The 26591-nt window shown below is 38.1% G+C and overlaps 1 protein-coding gene across 13 annotated transcripts in view; it reads right to left on the reverse strand.

Moving 5' to 3' along the window:
• Positions 1 to 5553: 5553 nt before the first annotated feature.
• Ppargc1a (peroxisome proliferative activated receptor, gamma, coactivator 1 alpha) overlaps positions 5554 to 26591 on the reverse strand; it is a 661605-nt gene continuing 640567 nt past the window's right edge. For 12 of the 13 annotated variants that reach the window (NR_132764.1, NR_027710.1, XM_006503774.4 and 9 more), the window contains 6 exons: positions 24801 to 25716; positions 24184 to 24288; positions 23903 to 24023; positions 14511 to 14632; positions 14011 to 14162; positions 5554 to 9588 (listed from right to left, as the gene is read on the reverse strand). Coding sequence is in view for 10 of the 13 variants with exons in the window: in XM_006503774.4 (XP_006503837.1) it covers positions 9485 to 9588; positions 14011 to 14162; positions 14511 to 14632; positions 23903 to 24023; positions 24184 to 24288; positions 24801 to 25716 (1520 nt within the window). In the remaining 3 variants the exon portion in view is untranslated. Of the gene's footprint in view, positions 9589 to 14010; positions 14163 to 14510; positions 14633 to 23902; positions 24024 to 24183; positions 24289 to 24800; positions 25717 to 26591 lie in introns of those variants that run through there. The other variant, XM_006503779.4, reaches the window with a different exon arrangement.

Raw genomic sequence — 26591 nt, forward strand, 5'->3', positions numbered from 1 at the left:
AACTTCTGATATATGTTTATTATGATATACTCTCCACCTTCCCATTGCTGTACAGCATCATTTTCAGAAACCATGGCAAGTGAGAACGTATGTGTATGCAAGAAGCTCACACCGAGGCTCTGAATACCCTACAGTTACTCTTAGGAAACTTACATTCTAATATTTTTTGTGTACTGGTAGTTAGCTGTAAAATAGGATTCCCAACTCTTCCCTTCTGCTCCCAGTACAGGCTGCAGTCTCCTGCATGTTGGAATTTCATCAGTGCAGAGTAGAAGGATGTATACTTGGAAGGTGTCTTAGTCAGGGTTTCTATCCCTGCACAAACATCATGACCAAAAAGCAAGTTGGGGAGGAAAGGGTTTATTCAAGTTACACTTCCCACATTGCTGTTCATCACCAAAGAAGGTCAGGACAGGAACTCAAGCAGGTCAAGGAAGCAGGAGCTGATGCAGAAGCCATGGAGGGATGCTACTTACTGGCTTGCTTTTCCTGGCTTGCTCAGCTTGCTTTTTTGTAGAACCCAAGACTACCAGCCCAGAGATGGTCCCACCCACAAGGGGCCCTCCCACCTAATTGAGAAAATGCCTTACAGCTGGATCTCATGGAGGCATTTCCTCACCTGAAGCTACTTTCTCTGTGATAACTCCAGCTTGTGTCAAGTTGACACAAAATGAGCCAGTTCAAGTGGCCCCTTTTAAGCATTAATATTTTATGCCTGGAGGCAATGTGCATTGTATGACAGAGAAATAAATTTTGAGGTTAGTTTAACTTTGCCCTGTTCTAGACAGCAATTGTCCCAAACCTCCACTTCCTCATCTATAAAATGGGAAGGGTTATGTTTCTCCCTTATCCTCTCTCTGGTTATGGAGACTGATTAAGAAAGTGCACTATAATCAGCTAGGCGAAGTGAGTACTGAGATGGTAAGTCATAATTGTTAGCTGATACATCATTGTAACTTTCAATATCTTCAGGTTTTCATAGGCCTCTTATCTACTGCAGTTTCAACTTGAAGGTGGCTGTTCACGTGTGCCTTCTTTCAGGGAAGGCTTTATCTTAATTGGAAAGGAAGGTATTTAAGGAAAAGTTTCAGGTCCAGCCACACCTATATCTGAGGTCCAATTTCTGGGAAATAACAACAGCCAGATATATCTCATAGTGGGCTCTAGGAAAAGAAGTCTCCTAAGTTGATTGTGTTTCTAAGTGAAATTAACAGTGCAAAGTTTAGAGAAGAAAATTATTTTCCATATCCCCAATGCCACATACTTACATATGCCCTTGTTACCTAACCAATATGCCTTTTAAGGGAGGTTAATATTAGTGTTTAACTACTGAAAGCCTTCCAAGATCCCTTGTTGCAAACAGCTACTTGGAGATGGCAAAAAAAAAAACAAAAACAAAAACAAAAAAAACAACAACAACAACTACAAAAAACATTTTGGAGAACAAAAAGTAATCCTCCTAAGAGCATAAATGAAATATGGAATGTCCTTTGTTATATATGTGAGGTGGAGTGGACCTTATGTCTTATAACTGCACAACACCAATGCTTAAATGTTGTATCTGAAAACCTACCTACAGTCCCATCGATCTGACAGCAAGGCAGTAAACAGGACTTTAGTCAGACCCTCTAAGCAAACACAGAGGCAAGCCCACTCGTGGATCCAGCCTTAAAGTGTTCATTCCCTCCTTCATAGATCAGCTAACTACCTGTACAATCTCTCCTTATGCTTATGCAATATCAAGGAATGTGTAGACATGAAAGGTAATCAGTCCACGAGATATCTTTGCCTTGCTTTGTACATGATGTTCAAAGGTGTTTGATTAGCCTTCTATTTACTCCTTCTCTTTCCTTCAGATGACCTTTTAGCTTAGACCATGGGATGGTGCGACACACTGGCACCATGTGACAAAGGGACTCTTGTGAGCTCACTATGAATTATTTCATTCACTGGGCTCATGCACTTATACATCCCACTATGTGCCACAATGCAGCTGCCGTTGGAAGTGGCAAAACCCAGACTAGAAGTAGGGACCTCCAAAACTGCAGATGCTGAAGCCAAATAATAGGTAGTGAATTTAAAGTTTCCCTGAAATTATTTTCCTGTTGGAAATGTATATTGCAATTCAATTCATTGGCCCAGGGTATAGCCATTCACTGAATTAACACCAGGATGCTTTTCCCATCTTAAGACACGGAAGAACATTAGATCACATGTTGCATTTGATCATGGAATTACATGAAAGTAATGTAGCCATATGGCACGATATACATACAGATTACTAACTTCCCCTTTCTGGATTGTAAGGGTACTAATCCTCATACTATGATAGTGGACACACAGTCCTGCCAATGGCTAGTGACATGCTTTCAAAGGGTGATATCTCTAAGCAGTAGGAAACATTTAATGAAAGTGTTAACTTATCAATGGAAATCCTGCTAAGTGGCCAAGTGAGGAGGAAGAATGGCTTTGTTCTCTAAGTATTAAGTAAGTCTTTTAAGTGTTCAGTGAAGCCATGGAAAGAATGAGTGGGGTACCTGATTGGAAATGAAGAGAGAAAGTGGTGGCACAATTGGAGACAGTACCAAATCACCAGGAACAGCAAAGTCAATCAAAGGCAAGAACCTGTGAATTGCCTTCAATGATTTGCTGGAGGGTACTGTGTGGTAATCGTGGAACTATACTTCTCTCATCAAGTAGTATTGCTACAAAGTTAGTTGACTGTAGAGTACCTAACAGCCGCAAAAATAAATTCCCTCCAGTTAAGTAGCCTAATAAGCTATGTAGGATTTTACCACTTAACATTCCTTCCCTCATATTTAATTTCAGCTTTCATTTGAATGTCATCTTCCTGAAATCTATCAGAATGATATGTGGGGGTAGGGGGGGAGAAAACTTTCCTAAGTGCCCTGATGCTCAAAACCCAGCAAAATCACAATATTTTTTCTCAAGCACACTGGGATTCTCACTAAGAATTCAGCTTCTTCCTACTAAAAGTTAATATATGAAAATATATGAAAATGGTCAATATGTAAATTCAAATATCACACTAGCTAGTTGCCTTCAGTAAGTGCTATGTGCATAAATTTGAAACAATACAATATTTTAAGATTCCTGATTATAATAATGTCTTGGTGTGCATACGTGTATGTATAATTATGCTCATTTAATTTTATCATGAAAATATTACAGGATCATTTGATTTTTCTCCTCTAAAAGTTCTCTCATTTTTTTTTTCACAACTAATTAATTCCACTTTGCCTTGTCCATAAGTCTTCTGGTCACATGGAATGCGTACCACGCTAACAAGGAACATGGTTGTGCTGCTATGGAACTGTGGACATCAAGAAGGCATTGGGAAGGTGGCAGCAGCTTCACCTTAATCAGTGAGTACTGCTAGGCTTTTCAGAAAAACCCAGTCTTGGAAACACTTTAATTTTATGTTCATGTCTTGCTGTAAGTTCTCAGTGCCCTTGAACGCTGAGAATTTGCCCTGGGGCAATCACCTGATTACACAGACAAGACCTGGAAAGCCGCCCATGTGACCACATTCCACATGCTTCACTGGAGTGCAGATTTGGGGACACTGTGAAGTTACAGAATCACATGGGATAGCTGAGAACAAGAAGAGGGGGAACACTTAACTTCATCCATTAGAAACAACTGCATTCCCATAAGCAGAAAGAAAAAACCACGGAGAGATGCAAGCTGACCTGAAGGGAATAGGTTGTCTGCCTTCTCCTACCAAGGAATCCATGTCCTTCCCAATAGAAAGGCTGTTCCTTTCCCATAAGAAAGGCTGCTCCATTCCTCAAAATATCACTAGAGGCCAGTGGGGAAAAAAGGGTTGCTTCATACCCATCAATTAAATCTACATAACATCTTTTCCTCAGGGATTAATTCAGCTTTTGATTAAATCTTTCTGAGATTTAAATCATGATGTTACAAACTTCCAAGGAACTTCTTTCTGAGTTGTGAACTTCCTTATTAGTCTCTGTTGTTAGATAAAGTACAAACCTTGATTTGTCATAGTGTATACTGAAAAGGGGGCCAAGGAGAAATTGCACCATATGAGATTAATATAAAGTAAAAATTTCAAAAAGTAAGCTTTGTTTAAAATACCCCATAATTAATACTGAGTCAAAACTGTGTATTCAGTAGCATGTGACTATGATGTTATTGGGGCTGCAAATTACATCCAGAAATTTGCTAAATAACTGCACAAATAAGAGAATACTTGCAATATTGGAAAAGAATTTCAATTCAACAGAACATTGTATATAGTTTAGGAAGCTTTAATCTTGAAGACTTTTTAAATGAAAAAGAAAAGCTCTTTTAAATAAACTATTCCTATTACATGTTTGGTTACATTTGGTTTTGATAATGATTTTTGCCGATGGTATCATCAAGGATGGAAATGATTTAACATTATGGAGGTAGTATGAGACAAATTATTTCTCTCTCATCAAGATTTCCCAAAACAAAGCTAGCAGCTACGCCTCTTTAAAATCTCTTTTATCTGTCTACCCATCCACCAATAGGTTATTAACATAAAATTTAACCCCCTTAGAAGAATCTGTTGATATCTTGGCTGCATCCAGCCAGGAAATAGAAAGGTGTCTAATACCACATAAGCAATAATGGAAGGTGAGTCGGGTCTGGTATATTTCCTGGATCTCAGAAATACTTAAGATCTATAGCTGTAGATGGATGCAATATTTGCATGACTTAACATTATTTTTTTTATCTAGCATGTTGACATAGTAAATTGATGAGTTTTACTATTAATATAGAATAGAAGTAGTTCCATGGAGAACGTGCCCTGTGTTATTTTGCAGATTTTCATGCACTTGATATGTTCATCACATTTTAATACTCACATTCTTTTCTCTAGGTAACTGATGGGGTGAGGGAGACGATATACTTAGTTGTGATCCTCCCAATGCTGGGTTTATACTGTTCTTGAAAAGCAAATATTTGAGTGCAGAGTACCCTATGAAGTTTGAGGGGCTCTAGTAGGAATAATGCATTCTGTCATTAAGACCACCACCAGCTACCAGGCACAATACCACAGCCTGAGAGCAAGACATATCTTCAGCTACCAGGCCTTTCATATATCAGTCTGGTTAAGATGCATAAGTTCGAGACCTTTCTCCTGATGCAAGTCATTGAAAGTATCCAACCCACCTATAACAAAATCATGTTCCACTCTAAATATCTACCTGATAACCCTCTAGGCAATTGCTTATCTTTAAAAGTATGCAGTTTCCAGGGCTACATGCAGACATAGAGTGAAGCCACTTGATAAAGCAGCATGTCACTTTTCACCTCTCAACCTTCATTAGAGAAATCACCACACCTGCCTTTCACACTTTGAAAAGACTAGTAAAATCCAGGAGGTGCACGTGTTCTCGGAGCTAAAGCACATCCATTAATACAGAAAAGCAGGGAGAAAGGACAGAGCCCAAGAGGAAATCGATTAATAAGTAGTGATGTGTACTGATCTGAGAAACATGCCAACCATTTGGTTCCGATAAATAAGAAGAACAGAAGTAGATTTGAAACATTCTTTTCCCTTTATTAGCTCAGTGAGGCTGATGTGTACTGCACATTTAAAAAAAAATCACAGGAATTTTCATACAATGAATAAAACCACAACAATACATGTAGAATTGGCAGGTGGAAAAGAGCCAGCAAGGGCTCAAACTAATCACTCACTTTCCCTCTTCAGCATAGTTCAACCAACAGTAGCACACTTTCACCTACAAATCTTAAAGTAGCTCCATCAAATCTGCAGTTTTCACATTATTGAAAATGTCTGTCACATAGGTACAAATTTAGAATCATCACATTATATTACATGGCTATTCTAGGTCATCTATAGATCAGATCTTAGACTACAGTGATTGAAGTTCTTCGTACAGCCATCAAAAAGGGACACATGATCATTACCTACTGTTAGCTCACATCTAAAGGCATGAAAAGGTTTCCTTTTTTTCAACTGACCCAAACACTTTACCCCAATAGTGCCAGGTTCCCTCTCTGCTGCTTTGAATGTTCACAGCCCAAGTGTTCTCAGAGTCCTTTACAAAAACTGAGTTGCTGCACTAAAAGAATTATTCTGCTACATTTCTTTTTTTTTTTTTTAATAAAAACCCCGCATTTCTAAAGCACCAGTTCGGGTACCAAAATTGTAGATGTAGTACTTACCACAGCATGAAGGCAATGGCCCATGGTCATCTGAAAGTCTTATAGATCTATGCTGAAATTTGCCTCCCCTGTTGGTGGGGTGCATGTGTTTGTTGGAAATATTCTCTCCCAAAAGAAGTAAAAAAAAAAAAATGAAAGGAACAAAGCTTACAGCTTATATTTTGATGGGCTACCCACAGTGTCTGCATAAGATACACAAGCTTCACTAATTTTAGATGCAATTTGAAGTCCACGGAGGAAAACTATCTTCATGGTAACAAGATTTGTCAGGCCAGAGGGTGAGAGCTCAATGAATCCTCAACATGAAATCTGTAGTGTTGTCTTTTGATAAGTAAGAAAAGAAACCACAAAATTTTAGTCATGTCCATGATCCAGGGCAAACAAGACAACGTATGTTTTTAAAGTTGGATCACAAAAATTTAAAGGCAAAATAGAGAACGCATCTGGTCCTTAAACACATAACAGGATTTACTAAATATTGATTTCTTAAAAATAATTTATTGCTCTTAATAGTCTTTTTATTATTATTCTACAACAGAAGATACTCAAAATTCAGAAAGAAAGACTGTAAACTTTAGTTTGGCGTTCACAAAGAGTTAAAATACCTGCATTTATCCTACAGAACAAGAATTAGGCGGATTAAAGATGTGTTACTGTTGTAACGCAGAACCTGTGAACACAATTCTTTTTTATTTCATAGTTATTTATTGCTTTCTATCTACTTAGAAATAATAAGCCAAACACTTGAGCAAGCATTCGACAGGACAGACAGTGGATTCACTCAGAACACAATATGCTGGTGATAAATGAATGCAGCTGTCAAAATTAGCTGCATTGGCCTGGGGGTGAAACCCATTTTGTAAGATAGTGTTGGGTGAGAGAGAAAAACAAAAAAACAAAAAACAAAACAACAACAACAAAGAAAAAAAAACAAACAAAAACGGTTAAGTAGTAGGTCTATCATATCTTCCAGAAAATTCATGTCAGCCAAACAGTAAATGCATCTCAATTTGGAAATGAAATACATACTCCAAAGTTTAGTGACTCCCATGGCAGCGACTCCATACTCAGATGAAATCCTGATGCTCAAAATGGAGGGTTTTTTTTCTGACATTTATTATTATTAATATTAAATTTAGCAGAAGCAATGTCACCAAGAACAACACCATGGTCGTATCAGAGGCCATGCTAGTGAAAGATGGAACACTGCTTCTGCGAGAGCTGAGTTTCCCAAACGAAGAAGGTACACTCCAGCCTGACAACTGCCATGCACCCTGGGTAGAAAGTCTCCACTGACCTTATTATTTTCATCATCTCTTAATTTATAATAAATAGGCTATCTGCAACTGATAAATATGTCTCTTTAGTAAACAAAGGAATGAAATATCAGTATTTTACAGGATGTATAACTGTAAAAAATACAGATTAAATACCATCATCATACTCTGCCAAGGGAAAGAGATACTGGCTTCAAAGATAGTCTTCAGACACACATTGACTATTGTAAAAATCATACTGTAATTATTACCTCAGCATTTTGTATCAAATTAAAATCACAAAAATTAAAACAAAACAGCATTTTAAAAAGATTTTTTTTGACCTCTAGTTTCAAATCTACTGTTGATAGAGAAAATAAAAACATTTCTTAATGGTTCCCCATTGAGAGACTTTACATAAAATCATGATATTGTCTAGAAAAATTTTAGATGAGAAAATTTCATTCCCCTAACAAATCCAGTGTATAAAACTTCAAAGAAAAACAAGCAACAAGAAAATGTGGAAAAATATTGCAGAAGTGGTTAATACCTTGAGGGGCCTAGGATTTTTGTTGTTGTTGACAAGATGCTTAGATTGAAGCTCACCTAAGAAGGGATGGATGTGCGTGAAGCGCCATTTTGTTGGACTTGCACTCAACGGACACACACACACACACTGTCTTTTGTTTTGTTGGTTTTGTTTTTTTTTTTTTTTACAATCAAATATATATAAGCAGTAAGTTTAGCTTCTAAATATGTTAGTGTACAATAATTGTTTCACCTCATAATTACATTTGAATATTCTTGATTAAGAAAAATTTAGCAGTTTTGAAAAGAAGGCTGCATTTACAGTGCATAGCTGTAACAAAAAAGAACATAGTTGTAGAGTATGTACATAAAATAAAAATACTCCATTTAACATCTGTAAATACTTAACTACATCAGAGAATGTAGCAATTACACTATCTGAACACATCCAGAGAGTTCTACTCAACTCTCAGTACTCATGTAACACCGCGTCTGCTCCTCAGAAGGAGCCACTGAACACACTCCCCGCTTGACCAATAACAAGGCTTTTCAAAATCTGCAGTGGAAGATCAACATTTTGAACATATACATAGGTGTCAGGACAAAGGACAAACTACAGAAACTTCAAAATGTTAGGAAAGTTTAGCATCTGGTGCCTGCAGTATCCTCTCCCACCCAGATTCAATGGCAAAGAAGGGAGGGAGAGAGGAGAGAGGAGAGAGGAGAGAGAGAGAGAGAGAGAGAGAGAGAGAGAGAGAGAGAGAGGTGGATATGAGTTCTATGGAACCTGTAGTGTCTTCGGGATTGTCACGTAATGATTACATTAAGAGAGAGAGAGAGCTTGCTGCAGGTTGGTTTTGCACTTTCTGGGTTTTGCACTTTCTGAAAAGACGGTACCGGAGGCTGACAACAGGCATCAGCAGTGTCATTTTAGGGTGGTTTGTGAGTTTTCTTTCCTTTTAATTTATATTTATTTATTTTCCTTTTGTATAGAATACGAACATTTTGAAGTTGTAGGTTTTAAGTGTGTCTTCATGGAAATGCTGCCATTTGAAGGGGTCGCCCTTGTTCGTTCTGTTCAGGTGCCCCCAAGTCCTCACATGTGTACATATGTACTTTCCAAACAAGTACACACACACACATACACACACGCACACCCACACACACACACGCACACACACTGTCACCAAGAGCCTCCAGGGAAAGCAAAGCTGACACCCGTGAATAAACGTGTGCTTACTGGATTATCATTCTGTCTCTTGCCTCTTCAGCAGCTGTGTTCATGTAAACCGTTGTTCTTGTTCTGGTATGGTTGTTGTTGTTATTGTTGTTGTTGTTGTTGTTATTGTTGTTTTGTTTTGTTTTATTTTTGTACAGAGAGTGTAAAGTAGGAGAAATTCCTAAGTATGACTTGCAAGAGTCTTGGGAAAGGACACGCTGTCCCATGAGGTATTGACCATCTCTCTGTCATTCCTCAGCCTGGGAACACGTTACCTGCGCAAGCTTCTCTGAGCTTCCTTCAGTAAACTATCAAAATCCAGAGAGTCATACTTGCTCTTGGTGGAAGCAGGGTCAAAATCGTCTGAGTTGGTATCTGAAAGAAACACACCATGTCAGGTTAGATGCACCCTTTACTGATGGCCTTTAACACAACTCAAGATACCGGGTTCAATTATAGAGCAGCTAATCAACGTACTTAAAAACAATGCCTAAACTTTATTGGATGTATAGCTGTAAACAGAGAACGGAGTAGTTAACTTTCAAAAACAAAACCTATAGATTTATTGTATACCTAAAATCTCAAGAGTACACAGGGGTAGTAAAATTTAATATTTGTTTAATATTTAAGATCTTTATGGGTGACCATTTTCTCTTATCCTGGCACTTTAATTGGTTTGCCAGTGGTCCCACAATGACTTAGAAGCAAAGGTAGAGTAGAAGCTGGACTCTTCCCATTCAATGGATTTAACTTGGCTGAGCATAAAATTCTGTTGAATGGGAGGGATAAAAATTCTTCTATAATGTCTTGGATTTTTCACCTAGTTCAAATCAGATTTTATGGAATACCCCACACTTTATTTCAAATAAATCTTTTTAAATAGATGTGTTTAGCAATGTGTGTAAAGTAAAATTCTGTTAAATACTTCTAATTATTCTCCAGTCATATCTACAATAAAGAGGGGGGGTAGATAGTTCATGGAGGTCTTACACGTGAGAAATGGTTTCTTGGAAATATAACCAAAGCCTCCTATGTATGAATTACTTTCTTGGGAAGTATTTACTTGAAGGGAAATAAGGCTTTTCAGGAACAAATTAACAATTCTACTAACCATATAAACACTTCCAATTTCTCCTAAGCCAAGTTACAGTATAAAAATCCAAGTGGAGATAGTGTAAAAGGAGAGAATATGGAAACATAAGTCCCAATGTGAATGCATGCTTGGCTGAGTCTGGGGGTACAGCACAAGGGAAATGTGTAGGGCATAGAGCATCAGGGGACCAGGAACAGAAATTTGGATCTTTTTCCTAGAGGGAATTTAGAGATGAATTCCATCATCTCTGTTGGATTATCCTAACGGTAATCCAGAATGTAATGCTCTATATTAATGTTGATAAATATTCAGAATGCTGTAAGACACTACTTCTCAGGAGTTTCTTGACTGTAATGTACTTCACATTGACACCCACTTAAACGAACACACACATCATGCTTCTTAGCAGGCATCTGAAATAGATATTCTTGGTGGATAGGAAAGGTCATGTATGAGACAACAGCAGGATCTCCACCATGCCCTCTTGTATTGAGGAGATGTTGGAAAACAATAAGATATGATGAAAAATATGGAAATAAAATAAAAGCTACTCTCTTTGTTTTCAAGAGAAATTGTTATAAAAAAATGATCCTGTATTGCTAGAAACAAAAATCATCACATCTGTATTCTTAGCAACTGGAAAACTGTTGGTACAATGTAAGTTCTCAAATTCATGTTGTTGAATAGCGGCATTAATCTCAAGCACACTCACACACAAAAACCATAGCTAAAAATAAATATTCATATAGGATCAGGGAATTAGTTACCAATAAATGCCAAATAAACAGATATTCAATATTTGATATTATGATATACTGTTTGAGTACATAAAGAATTGATGATGAATGTATTATTTCAGTTTTCATATATGCCTGAACATGATTCCTATGTATAAATAATTCTTAATCAAAGCTATTGTATTCTTACTAGAAATTCACCCTATTCTGATCCCATCTTTCCTGTATAACATTTTTTATTTAGAGTTGTTTTCTACAGTTTAAATGCATGAGTGTTTTTGCTTGCTGATATGTAAGTGCATGCCTCATCCAGTGGAGGCCAGAAAAAAAAAAGTGCTAGTTCCCCTTAAACTGGAGTTATAGAAGGTTGTGAGCCATCATGTGGGTGCAGGGAATCAAACCACACCTTCCGAAAGAGCAATAAGTATTATTAACTGCTGATCCATATCTCTAGCCCTGTTTAACTTTTTATTAAGGTATTTTGTTAGTAAGAGCCATTTGCTTATATGGCAGTAGACAGAACCAACAGAAAGCCCTAGGTAGTAGACTTCAAATCCTGGCTTTATCACTATATCCCTAATCAATTCACATGAAATTTCCACTCTGATTTATCAATTGTAGTTGGAATCACTATATTTTGTATTGTATACATCATCTACCAACTTTCTGGTATGAGTAATAGGATGTCTTTAGAGGGGTAACTTTATTTGGAGAAGCAAATCAAATAGGAGAAAAAGCTATCTAAAATGGTCGCACAATTTCCCATCTCAGTAAAATTAATATGCATCATGTTGGCTTTGTTTAATTTTCACAGAACTATGAGCTTCCAATTTCTTTATATTTGGAGTACATTATTGTGTTCTTTTTATGTAGGGATCATATGTGGCTTGAAACATTTAAACTAAATTCTTCATGGAAATCAAGATAAGACACTTGAAATTTTCATTGATCTCCAAAGCTACAACTTAACGTTAATTCTTCTGTTTAAAGACAGTCCAAAATCTCTAACTTCCTATTTCTCACACGTTTATTTATAACCTATTTATTTTATATTAGGCATTGTGATGTCAAATTCTCCGCAGACATTTAATATACTTCCAGAACAGTATGAGTTATTTTAAAAAGATATAATCAGAAGCTAATGAAGCTGAAATGCTTATCCAAGATCAGCAGTGAGTCAGGTCTCAAACACTGGGGGGACATGACTCCAATGCTGAGGCTCTTTTGTCTACCTCATAAATATGATCGGAGCATCCACACCTTGATGACTCTGATAATCTTTAGAGAGCTTCAATATCTCATGGTATTGCAATGTGCATCAAGCCTGCTTTTCAAACAAGAAAAAAGGTGAGCGTGCCTAGCAATGGCAAAGCTGCCATGGCTGCTGTCTAGGCAGGAAGATAACGAGCTGGGAAGGAGCAGTCTTCTTAGAAATATTTCAGCCAGTTCAATTTGGAAATACCATCCAGTCCTCCCTCTGCCATGACGAATCGTGATCTAAAGACCCCTCTAGGTAACTTGTTTTAAACTCTAGATGTTGTGAGAGAGTGGGAACACCCTAGCCTTCATCACTAAAGAAAATAAGTCAAATCAACTCAAGGCTTCAATCTGTCTTGACTGTTTTTATCAGCCAACATTTGAACAAATGGCTTGCCAGGTTTTATAGTTTCATCCCTAGGCCTCTATCTCTCCAGCAGTCAGCTTCTGCTTCCCTGTTTCCCTCTATCTATTTAGCTTGTGAAGTGAATTATAGCATATTCCCCTGAACAATGCACAGCACCTATATCAATTATTCCAGGAAGACACAACTGTGCTGGAAGGGAGAGAGAAATCCAGTATTTTGTATTCACATTTGTCTTTTTATAGTATAAGAGTGATTGGGGATGGATAGCTAACAATGCTGAGGAATAGATACATATGCTAATTTTATCCTTATTACAAATTAATTTAAAATAATCATGATATGCACACGTGCCACCTTTCTTCATTCCTCCCTCAAAGAATTAAGGGGCATATAATGCACATGTTAGATAGGGAATGGCATGCAATGGAACAAAATTAAAATTAGAAAGGAAATTAAGATGTCCATTGTACCATTATTCATAACATCAAAAAATAATAAAAGTTGAATACAAATAGAGTTACAATTAATTATCTAATATGATTATGCTATATGCCGAGCAAAATAGCATGCAAACATTAAAATATGCACATGAGTTATTTTTAGTCCTGTGAATCAATCACATCAGGAAAGTAATATATGTATTATTGCTGAGAAGGACATTTTAACTGTATGTACAGGTATAAGCACATATGTGCACATATGTATCATGATCTCAACTACAGAAAAGGGGAGCACTCTAAGGTTGAATTCTGAAGTTAGTTGGTAATACTATCATACACAGGAAGAAAACTCATTGGAATTTTACTTTTCATCTAAAGGATCTCCTTTGAACAGGAAAAAGTAAATAGTTACATGGCTTTTATTTTAACCACATGTACAATGGGCATGATAACATCATAGACTTCTTACTGTCATTTTGTTCTTAAATGAAAACTGTTTCCAAACCATCCTATGCAACATGTAGAATGTGCTATCACTCCACAAACTTGGTTTTTGTTATATTTTATTCTTGAAAAAGTATGTGGTCATTTAGCTAGTGACCTTCAGCTTTCTTTTCTCAAGTATAACTCATGTAAAACTTGAATGAATGTAGATTCAGATACTTAAAACACATTAATACACAAGACAATAACACACACACACATATCATGAATGGTGAAGGTTTAGCATCTATTCAGAGTATAAGAACATCTGCCCCTTATGGCTCAGACTAAAGCACCTTGCTTCTGAAAAGGTCTCCTTTCAGAAATTGAATTCAAATATTCCCTTCAGAAAAGCCAAGTGATGGCCTAACCTGTGTGGAGCATGTTCATTTCCATTTCAAGCTCTAAGCTATATCTCACCTAGGTCTGCATAGTTAGACTTGAAAAATTGCTTCCGTCCACAAAAGTACAGCTCGAAGTCAGTTTCGTTCGACCTGCGTAAAGTATATCCATTCTCAAGAGCAGCGAAAGCGTCACAGGTGTAACGGTAGGTGATGAAACCATAGCTGTCTCTGCAGTGGGCAGGGAAGAGACATTGAGATCTGGTTAGGCAGCAACAGCACAGAGGACTGCTTGCTACCCCTTCTACTTTGGAAGACATCACTGGGGCCAGCATCTCTGGCACCACATCCATTTATCAGTGTGATTGTCCTGTCAGGCAGCTAAATACTTATTCTGAGACAGGAAATCTCAACTAGAAAGATTAATAAATAGGGATGAAAGAAAATAAATAAGGTTCTGAACTCAACTTGTCATCTGTCAAAGCACTTACATTGGCAACTCCCATCCCAGTAATCTTAGGGTCATAATTTTTTACATACGTCAGCTTCTAAACAAGAAATAATTTTGAAGATTCTCACCCATCATCCCGCAGATTTACGGTGCATTCCTCAATTTCACCAAAAACTTCAAAGCGGTCTCTCAATTCTGTCCGCGTTGTGTCAGGTCTGATTTTACCAACGTAAATCACACGGCGCTCTTCCTATAAGCAAAAAGGAAGAAGAGACTTATTCTCACTCTGGAGACAAAATAAAGATGTGCTACTACAAGCATCCATGAACACATAATAGTGTACACAATCTCACAGAGCAATCTCATTAAAGCAAAACAGGACACCACGTTTAAGGAAAAGCCACATAGGGACTGAGTTTCATTTTTCAAGCCTTCAGTTTAGGTTTCTCATTCACAAGAAAGTTGAGCTTTCTTCTCCACAGATCTTCTCTTTTATACTTTTTCTGTCCCACTCTTGTCTTTCTTCACACGAACATTATGTTCAGAAAAGACATTCATGTGATGAGTTTTTTTTTTTCTTTCCAAATCACTGAGTGGATAGCAGTACGTATGAAATATGTGAGCCCTTATGACTTGGTTAGCAATCTTCAGAATTGGAACAATAACAAACTTAACTCCTTAAAGGGTGGTTCTTAATTGCTAATACACCAAAAAGCTCCTGAAGGTACATGCTCAAAATACAATTGCTGGGCTTTAGCCAGAAGCTAAACAAAAAAAAAAAAAAAAAAAAAAAAAAAGAACTACCAGGAGAAAAGCTTTGACAGTCTTCACTTATAGCGAGGATGCACAGGGATATATATATATATATATATAAAACAGATTTAGAGGGGCATGACTCATTTCTACAAGTGAAGTAAATATGACCATAATGTAGAAGTCATTAGAAATTTGTATCCTACAAAACACAGGAAGGTTATAGTGTTGCCTAAAGATAAGACACCTTTTATAGAAATGTGTTATTCATTCTTAGGAAAAGAAACAGTTTTGAATATTTTGTTCTTAGGAGTGGCCAAATACAATTATATCTGAAAGTTAAGGACATTTGAAGCCAATGGAGAGACTGCACTTACCAAATAGTTTATGTGTCTACTAGAGACAAGGCAAAAAAAAAAAAATGAACTTGAGGTTGCAGAGATTTAAATTCAAGGCAAAGTCTGGGCAACATGAGGCTAGAATACAGGTTCAGATGCCCAAGAGGTTTTTTTCTGGTTATACTATATCTCATTCTTGGAAGTTGCAAAAGTCACATAAGGTTTAAGGCAAAGAGAAGTCTACTGAGGTCTGTTGGCAGCTTTTCCTTTTTTAATAGATATTAGCAAATGATCGGCCACAGAGTGAGCACTTCATAGTACATTTGAGGCTAAACTGAATAGTCTGTATGTTCTATTGCTTCTTGGACAGCCTGTTCAATTAAGCCTACTCACGCTTAGCATAAACAACATTGTAGTGAATATTTTCATCAGGGGCAAAAATTCCTCTGAGCTTCAGATTGCCAACTACCTCCTTAGACTTCCTCTGAACCTCTTAAACTGGAACAACCTTGCCAATCCAAACTCACTAGGTACATATCAGGAGGCTAAGAGAGGGCACGTGGGAGCCACCACCTGCATGCATGGAATTGAACTCAGGTCCCATTGAGCTTTCTGTCCTTAGTCTCTCTCCAGTTTGTCTTCTTTCTTCTTTCTCCAATGCTAAACTTCCAACTTTTCTTTATGGCTAGTGAAAGAGTCTCAATTTACATCCCCCTGTCCAATGTTTGCTCCTTCTAATTTGTCCTTTTCCCGAAGAAGGATGGAATGATTTTCAACAAATCAGGAGGGTTCAGTAGTGGCAATTGTCCTGGAAATTAAATGTCTTAGTGGCCTCTAGTATGTTTGAGAAGGCATCTAGTTCATTAACAAGCCCTAGTAGGGTGGGCCCTGCAAGATCCCATCTTGTCTGCATGGACTTTTCCCTACAACTCTTCGTTTCCTTGACTTGAGTTTCTCTGATGAACTTCTATAGGACCCCAGTTACACTGTTCCTCTCATTTCAAAGTCTTTGCACATGGTGTTCCACTGTAGCTTAGACTATATTTCCTAAATTGTACCCAAAGCTGCTCACAGAGACTCTCTAGAATTACATTAAACTCCACAGCTGTTTCATTTGAGACTGAGACTTCAGGTGAAGTGCTATTAGCTGATCTCATGAAATCTGTTTCCTGTGTAGTCCTCTGTATATGTACAATTACATCATTGTAGTTTATTTACTGCTCAGTGTTTCTCTCCCATGTATAATGAAGAAGTTATGAAACTAGAGCCTATACCTTTCCTTTGCCCCTCTTTATGTTAAGTATAAAAGAGAATCTCCACAAATATTTGATATAAGATTAATTAAAATCAATTAATATTCTTATTTTATCTTTTATAAGTACAATTATATTGTCTGCTTATATGTTTGCACACCACATGCCCACATGTGTGCCCAATAGCTAGGGAGTTCAAAAGAGGTGATTGAATTCTTTGGAACTGGACTTGTAATGGTTTTGAACTACCAAACCAATCCTGTATCCTCTTCAAAAGCAAGCAAATATACTCTTAGTAGGTAAGCATTCTTGACAGTCCCCAGTTAATAATTTTTAACACTAGACCATGCCAGAGAGGTCTTTATTTTCTGGGATATTCCAACACAAGATTGGAGCTAAATGAATATGGTCCTCTATTAAAGGAAAAGCCCTGCTTAGGCAGCTCAGCTGAATGAGTTACCAAATGGAACAGACTGGAGGGTGAGAACTACTCAATAGATGCATGTTTTAGGCGATCATACAAGCAGACTCATTTTAATAGGAACTCTGGACATCAGACAGGAGGCTGCACTCAAATGCTTAGTATACATCATGCCTCTGACCATCAAGCCTACCAACTGGCTCAATGAAGTAAAGCAAGCAGACACATGATTCATTTCCATGTCAACTGTATGTCACAGCTGAAGGCTAAAAGTGTATGTCCAGAACATCCAACACAGTTGAATGGTCCGTTGTTAGAAATGGCTGATGAGGTTTAAGCCTAAGCAGTGCCTTACATGCATAATCAAGGGAATCATAACACGACATTCCGTTCTATTTACTCATCCAGTTTCAGTCCAACAGCCAAATGTGACGGGACTGTTATCTAAACTTAAACTTCCTGGCACCGGCTTGCATGTTGTTTTTTTTTTTTTTTTTAATGACCCTTTTAGTAAAGTTACTACTATGTAAAGAAAGGAGAGGGAACTGCAGAAGAGAAAGAAAGAAATTGAGCCATAGCAGAGAAATTGCTCAGCTACCATTATGGGAATACACTCAGCCTATGTGTTCAAGGAAATGTGAACTTACAGCTAAAATCAACCATATGTGCAGACATATTGGGACAGTTTCTGAATTGCACATTTATACAAAGCTGTATGCAACAATGATCTTCACAAAAAGACCTAACCCAGAGGACCCTCTCTGCCCTAAAGGAAGATAGAGCTCGAAAGATTTACCCCTCCATCGCTCAAATTGCCTTTTTAATCTACCAACTCTTTTTATAAAACATAAGAATGGGCCATGCCCTGCTACCTTACAAAGAGCAGAAGATTGAAGACAAGCTGGAATGCTCTTAAAAGTATTGAATTCCTTTGTTTCCCACATGCTAAATGTGAAAATAGAAGAAAGAGACCTTAAGGTCTAGACCTTAAGGCAAAGACAAAAATCTATCCACTATTGGCCAAGATTTCCAGCAAAGAATCAGACTTTTAACATGCTGAAGTTGGATTAGAAGGATGAATAGAGTTGCTATCTTTAAAAAAAAAAAAAAACATTTGCATCCAATTTTTCAAGACATTAATTTCTAAACAGGAGATGAAAGGAGAAGAAATCAAAATGTTTAATAACATTTCCAACTTCTTAAGGGCTGGAAGGAACTCAGAACCTTTGGAAAAAAGCTGGTTGAAAAATTATTTTCAGACCAGTTTTCACTATTGAGAAGGATGGAACATTTATCAAATAACTTTTAGCTTCAATTTTCACAAAGGCTAGTTTGCTGATGGGGTGGATAATAAAACTGAAGATTTATGTTGCATTAACCGCTGCTGTAAATCCTCGTTACACTAAAACACGGGAAAAGTCTGATGGTATTAACTGACTTTGTATTACCAAACTCTTTATCAGGGAGCATAAAGCTTGCTGGTTAGCTGGGGGGAAATCAAGCAATGTTTGTTTCTCATGAAATACTAAGTGATTCTTCGTAAGAGGGGTTTGACTGAGGACAGCAGGGAAGCAGCTGAGACTTGACTTTTGCTTAGCGCTATAGAGGCCAAGTAACATGTTAGATACTTTTGAATGGATTATCTCAGGAAAATGGCCTGTATTCCTAGACACCAGTGAGTCTAGTTTAGTTTCAATGTTGATTCCCAGTACAGTCACTGTACATTTGTAATTTGGGGTAACATAAAAATCGTTGATGTTTCTTTCTCTAGGAGGAGAGCTCCATTTAAACCTTCAGAACAAAAGACTTTTGTTTTTAGTTCCAAAGTACTTGCGAATGACTTCATCCCAAATTCTCATGGTACTTCTGGTGGAAGAACCTGTGCTCAGCATGTAAACCCTCCGTGTTCCACACTCAGCACCCCCCACCAACACACACAATACACACACATATGCACACATATCCACACATATGCACACACACATGCACATATATGCAGGCACACATAAACATACACACAGTATTATGAATATTATGCAGAACTGAACAGTCTAGTTAACTAATTTTATTTTTTTTGAATGGTAACATAGTTGACAGTTAGATATATAGCTAGTCAGAAAGAAAGAATCACTGAAAAATGACTGAAAAAAATACTGTCCTCATTCTTAATGTTGAGTACACTTAGTGAGTGGAGAAACAATTTACTAAATGTTTCCTACTAAAGTGTATTTTGGGGACAGAAACAAAAATATAGCATTAAGACCTCCAAAATTACTTCTAGGCAAATACTACATAGAATCTTCCAGGACAGAATTTAAGGCTACCCTGAGTCAATCCAGTGGCTAACGATCAAGTAAAAGCTGAGATGCAATCAAATTTATAGACTGATAATATCATTCTTTAAAACCTTTATTTGAATATCATTAGAATATAAAAGTTGCACTATTCAATGTTATTATTTTGATGAATTTGGACATATGATTTCACTTGCCAAAACTTGGCTATAATAAGGCATTAATTTCCTTGTTTCTTTGTGTTCTCGTTCTCTCTCTCTCTCTCTCTCTGTCTCTCTCTCTCTCTCTGTCTCTCTCTCTCTCTCTCTCTCTCTCTCCCTGTACTTAATATCAGATCTAACATTTAAGCCTATCAAAATGTATACTGTTAGGAATGATGCTGTCATCAACCCTATGGCATTTCTTTTTCTTACAAAACTAAAAATTTTCCAAATACTGAATTTAAAGTCATGGCATAATATATATTTCCCTCTACTGGAAATTTCTTGAAAAGGCTAAATACTCCAAAACCATGAGAACGGGTTTATACAGGAAACTGGGCTCTTTTCTCTAAGAAGAATGACTGACGTAGCTATATTGGGAGAGAAACATTCATAACCAACAATTATGATGTGTTGCTTATGGATGCTTGGCTGTATAGTGACCAATAGAGGAGAGCTCCATGAGAGGCTAGCCATTTCTCAGCATCTTGGTTGGGTTTTAAGCACTGAGTCATATCATAATGTCTAGATTGGTTCTTTAAATTAACATCCCATTATCATGTTTTCTTGTAGAAATGGTACAGATTGCAAATGGAATTGGACTTGGATTTCAGCAAGAAATTAAAACAGTGACAGTTCAGACACTAGGTACTAATCTCTGGTGTTCATAGCTCCGGTGAAATATGAATTATTTTAAACTTAGGGAACAGAGAAAGGCAGGGAGTCAGTTGGTTTTTGAGATGGCTTGAATGGAAGTCACACGAAAGCTGACACTGATGCCATGGTAATATTCAAACATGATGGAGAATTCTGTGTTTCCAGTGTCTAATTGTTATTGTTCCCTTAGCTTTACAAAGATTTGCTCAAACTGGGCTCTATTAAGACTTTTAGACCTCCAATTCATGACAACTGTGAAGACCTCCTACACCACTCTCCTTGAAAAATTCAACGTAAATGCAATGCAGCCCACAAGACAAAACTGAACACTTATTCTGTAAAATATCAATGACCACATTTTAAGATTTCTTAAGTTTTCTTCTGGAACTTCAGAATTCCTGGTCCTCTAGATACATGATTGCTCTGGTTACTAGATCAGGCAGCATTGCATCCAAGACATCACAAACTCAAGTGGCTATTCATCCCATTGCTTTTAAGAGCACTCAAAAGCTGAATGGAAGTCACCTATCTAGGTAACGTAGGTGGCCTATGTTGGCTTCCACAGATACTTCCTGAATGGAATCTAAAGCAAATGAGTTAGTAATCATTGTAGGCAAGCTGTGCTCAAGCCTATAAAAGTAGTTCTATTTTTAAATGCATCATGGCACATGAAAGAAAACCTTTAGGATGGGGAGAAGCAAATCAATTACAAAAATCTTCCTGTGGTTAAAGTCATTACACAGTGCCACTATGTTTTCAAAACAGTCCAAAATCTTTAGCATGAGTTACAAGAATCCAAAACCTTCTTGCCACTGAGATCTATTGGCTGATCTCCGGTCCATCCTACCCCAGTGTTACAGTTAAATCATTAAAGGTTCCCAGTATAATGAACTATGTTCCAGAGATCCTTCCTCGGCACAGTCTTGGAAGCAATGTTCAATAAAATCATAGTCCAATGGAAGTAACCCCAAAATTTCTAACAGCCACATTAACATAAAAAGAAACAGAAAATAATATTAATAAAGCATGCTATTTACCTCAAAATAGTAAAATAGCATATTTCATGATAGATGCAAAAGCACTTGGATCTTTCCCACTGTTTTTCCTACTAAGTTTTCAAAATTCATTTACACAGTGCCTGTGTGATTCATTTAGGGTGCCATACTGAACATAGTAATTGTTAACAAAAACCTTTGACCTCCCCCACCTTCAAAGTGTTGACCGCTTTCAACCTCCCAAGATGTTTGCTCCTCCTCACCCACAAATCTGGATGACCTCTTTTAACCATGTGCCTTAGATGAACCTTCTGTCATGCTACTAATCACATTGTATTTCTAGCTACTACATCTCTACCTGCCAGTTGATTTTAAGCTCTTTAGATTCAGGTACCACATCTTACCTAAATTCACATCTCAAGCACCTGGAGTTACTTGTCACAAGATTCTAAGACTGTGTATGTGTTCAAAAGAAACAGCATATAACTTCCAAGTGGGGATTTAGTCAACAGAAAGTCTCAAATATGTATGAAGTACTACCTATAAATCACTGTGTTAGTAAACAGTTTCTGTTCCCTAGGTCTTTTTCTTCAAATGCCTTTTCGTATCTAAATAAATACCAATGCCAAAAATGTCACCAGTGTCTAGTACTTAATGCATGATGCTTTCATATAGCCAAATTGACATTGGATTACTCTAAGACCTCATTCAAAGGATACTGATAAAGACTGTCTTGGTGGAAGAATCAAACCAACATTTCAGAGACAAAGTGAAGAGAGGGAGAGTTTAAGAATGCTTTTGTGTCATCAGAACTAATGGCTAATCACGGGATGCTTTTAGAGACAGCTAAGACAGCAAAAGGTGTCTGTCTTCCCTCCATTATTCCAATTAAGAATCTAGACTTATTTTGGTAGGCATAAAATAAATACATATCACTTATCTACATATTTTTGATTAAAATATTCATCTGGCTTTGATTAGAACTGCACTGTATTTTGCCCAAATAAGCAAATGCCCCATATTTAAGGAAAAAAAAATGTCAAGAACATTATATGATATAAATTTACAAACAGTAAATGCAATGAATCAGCAAACATTGTCAATGCATGGTCTCTCAATGCGGTACTCTTTTGTAATGAGTAACTGCAATGTATGCTGTGGAAAGGCTTTGTAAACTAGACAGCACTCCTAATGGGAGTTCTGATAATTGTTGGATAAGGCCTTAATTAAATACAGCGGTATTAGAAAAGTTGAAATTTTCATTTTCATTAGTCTTTCTAAGTGTGAACTAATGACACTCCGGCATATCTTAGCATCACAGCTTATTTGAAAGTCAAGAAAAAAAAAATGAGGTAAAGTGTTATAATTTGCAGAATGCCTTTGATTTGGTCCTTGGTAGATCTGGAATTAAATGGCAGGAATCACCCAGAACTTCAACCTAACCATTCAATTATTTCTCGCTTATTGCTTTCAGTGTTTACGATTAACAAACCTCTCATTTAACCTTTCTTCTCTAGTTGGTGACTATCAGCTAAGACTTGATTTGACACCATGGGTGAGGTGTTTTATAGAGTTAGCTTATTGATATTTTATATTACTGGGTGGTTTTTTTTTTTTATTACAGGAACTCAGCTTTAATGGCTACAGCTTATTTCTTTAAAGCTTGGTTAGCTTATATGCAAAATATGTCAAATGCTGCCTTGCACAGCAGTGACTTGGAGCGGCTAGCAGAGACAGGCAGCAGGTGCAATGAACCAAAACAGTGCCATATCTCATCGATTAGCCACAGCTCCCAGGAGCGCTATGTTGGGAAAGACCCTAAGGCTCTGTGGGACCTTAGAGGGACAGAGTTATGTGACTGATTAAGAATGTTTGCCATAGGCATGTGCTGGATTTTGACCACCTGAGTGCTACAGTTTTTGCTGTCCACGGTCCATGATGGTTAGTAGTAGCAAGAGAAATCTGGGACCAGATGGCATATTAATAGTTAGTGAAGGACAGTATTGGATTTTAGGGAACAGATAGTTCAGCATAACCTATACCTTCACTTATGAGCATCAATCAGCATTGCCCACATGGTAGGTGACTGTATCAACCCATCCTCCAGTCAGATGCTGGCCATTAGAGGTAGGAAATGCTGAGTTTCTTAGTTGGGCTTCCTCTAGGACTATAACTAGGATGTAGAAGCTCCTGACAGTCTACTCAAAGAAAGAACCGTCAGGAATCAGCTCAGAAAGCACATGGTTTCCAAGTCCTATCAAACCAAAGACACCTTTTCTCTCTCCTTTTTATTTTTCAAAAACAAAACTTGAGAGCTAACGAACTTCATAACTCAACTATAATGAAAAATAGTAATATGACACCATTTAACTTTCAAATAAGAGGATCTTGAGACTCTAATATTTTAAAGCCAAAAAGTCAAATATTTTCCTTGTGAACAAAGCATTAGCTTTTAAGTATTGTTTAATCTGAAGAAGAAGAAGAAGAAGAAGAAGAAGAAGAAGAAGAAGAAGAAGAAGAAGAAGAAGAAGAAGAAGAAGAAGAAGAAGAAGAAGAAGAAAAATCACAGAGGAAAAGAAAAGAAAACCAATTGGCTCCATGCTGCTTACAATTGCTTTCTGCTTCTGCCTCTCTCTCTGTTTGGCCCTTTCAGACTCCCGCTTCTCGTGCTCTTTGCGGTATTCATCCCTCTTGAGCCTTTCGTGCTCATAGGCTTCATAGCTGTCGTACCTGGGAAATACAACTTCATCAATAAGTCAACCATCTCCATTTGCATGAAAAAATACATCAGTATTTGGAAAGGGGAGGGGAGAGTTTAGGGTAATGTCTTGTCTTCTAAAAGGGGGGGGGTAAGGATGGGGAGCAGAAGGAAAGGGACAGGCTTCATTACCTGGGCCTACGGCTGTAGGGTGACCTTGAACGTGATCTCACATACAAGGGAGAATTGCGGTGTGTGCGGTGTCTGTAGTGGCTTGATTCATAGTAGTAACAGGATCTGGGAGAGCGGAGAAAAGCAAGGAGAACATTTGCAACTGCCTCTTAGCGCAAGTTTACCGGGCCCACTGAATATCACTGGATTGCCTTTTCTCTCCTAGCAAGATCTTCCGAGGAAAGCTTGCGGCCAGCTAGTCAGCCTGGAGACCTGGAAGTGATCAACTCCTTCTCCATGTCTCAAGTACATGGTACATCTCATGGTGCAGATATTACCCTGGCTCGGGAGAATGGTACGCTGCCATTCATGAGTCTCAACTCTCTGGGGATAGGGCTGTTTTTCAGGTAGTGGCAAAAAGTTACATAAGCAAGTTTCTTACATATGGCTCTCTTATGTTCTGACTGGTCAAGGTAGAGTCCTCAGAGCAAGGTGTGTGAGAGAAGATGGAGGGGAGAGGGATGCACAACCCTCGGTTTGTTACTCGAGTGGCTCCAGAAGAGCAATCCTGAGGCTGGAAATTTCCTATGACTTCCGGGGAAAGACTTTAGCACTGGGAGGGGGTTTGACAGCCTTACCTTGAAGAGGATCTACTGCCTGGGGACCTTGATCTTGACCTGGAATATGGTGATCGGGAACACGACCTGTGTCGAGAAAAGGATCTTGAACGAGAGCGCATCCTTTGGGGTCTTTGAGAAAATAAGGATTTCGGTGGTGACACTGAGTCTCGACACGGAGAGTTAAAGGAAGAGCAAGAAGGCGACACATCGAACAATGAATAGGGCTGCGTGCCATCCCAAGGGTAGCTCAGTTTATCACTTTCATCTTCACTGTCATCAAATAGGCCATCCATGGCTAGTCCTGAATTTATAAACACAGGTAGTTTGGAGAATTGTTCATTACTGAAGTCGCCATCCCTTAGTTCACTGGTCTTGTCTGATTTGTCGTCAAACACAGCTTGACAGGGATGACCGAAGTGCTTGTTCAGCTCCGCTCGGATTTCCTGGTCTTGGAGCTGTTTTCTGGTGCTGCAAGGAGAGACCTGCTTGCTGGCCTCCAAAGTCTCTCTCAGGTAGCACTGGCCTGAATCTGTGGAAGAACAGATGTGCCCCTGCCAGTCACAGGAGGCATCTTTGAAGTCTAGTTGTCTAGAGTCTTGGAGCTCCTGTGATATGTTAATGAGTATATCCGTTTTGGAATTGAGTGACTGACAGTAGTCATGGTCACCAAACAGCCGGAGACTGGGCCGTTTAGTCTTCCTTTCCTCGTGTCCTCGGCTGAGCCCTGAGGACTTGCTGAGTTGTGCGTACAACTCAGATTGCTCGGGCCCTTTCTTGGTGGAGTGGCTGCCTTGGGTACCAGAACACTCACTGTACCGGGCCCTCTTGGTTGGCGGTGGCACCACGGTCTTGCAAGAGGGCTTCAGCTTTGGCGAAGCCTTGAAAGGGTTATCTTGGTTGGCTTTATGAGGAGGAGTTGTGGGAGGAGTTAGGCCTATGACAAAAAGAGAAACAAAAAGAAATGTAGGAGGGGAAAAAGAAAAAAGAGAGATAACAGAGATGGAGATAATGTTCTTCAAGGACGAACATATTTCCTAACTTTTCTTAGATTTCAGACCATAGTTAAAACCGAGTGAAGAAGAAGGAAACTGAATCCATGACAGGGCCTGAAACGGGAACTCTTCTCCTAGGCCTCTGTCACCCATCAAAGATGGATGGACAGTGGCTGGCGGCTGGCGGCTGCGAAGGCTGTGATATTTTGTAGATCAAACATCTATGCTAACAAATCCTGCTGCCTAGAAAACGGGAATGTGTTGCTGCCTCAGAAGCAGCCGTCACCAACACTGGCGTTTTTAAGGGTGTTGCTGAGGTCACTTAAAGGGAATCGATGTTTTGGGATCTGAGAATCATGAAACAGCCTTGGTGGCATTTGTCTGCAAAGAATGCTGAAGGAAAAAAATAAAATAAAATAAAAGTGGTTCAAGGATCTTTGAACAATCAAGAATGTACCCATGGGGCAATATTGAAAATAATTAAAAAAATAATAATAATGACAGCAAATTTTATTCATGGTGAGAATTATACACACAGACATCTTTGAAATAAGTTCAACAATATCGGATGGCCCCACTGAACAAAGGGAACTGGAGCCCCTCCACAACTTGAAGGCAATGAGTCTTTGTCTCCACAGTTCATTAACTTAGTAAACCATGCCTAATGTAGGTATAATACATTCTTGTAAGCATAACTAATACATTCTGTCTAAAATATGGTTCTGCGACGGAAAGCTGAGTGCAAAGTGGCTCTAAATATCACCATGCCAGGGGGACCATTTTATTTAGAGCACATTGTCACTGAGGGTGATGAGAT

The sequence above is a fragment of the Mus musculus genome, chromosome 5 (assembly GCF_000001635.26).
Source record: "Mus musculus strain C57BL/6J chromosome 5, GRCm38.p6 C57BL/6J".
Taxonomy (NCBI): domain Eukaryota; kingdom Metazoa; phylum Chordata; class Mammalia; order Rodentia; family Muridae; genus Mus; species Mus musculus.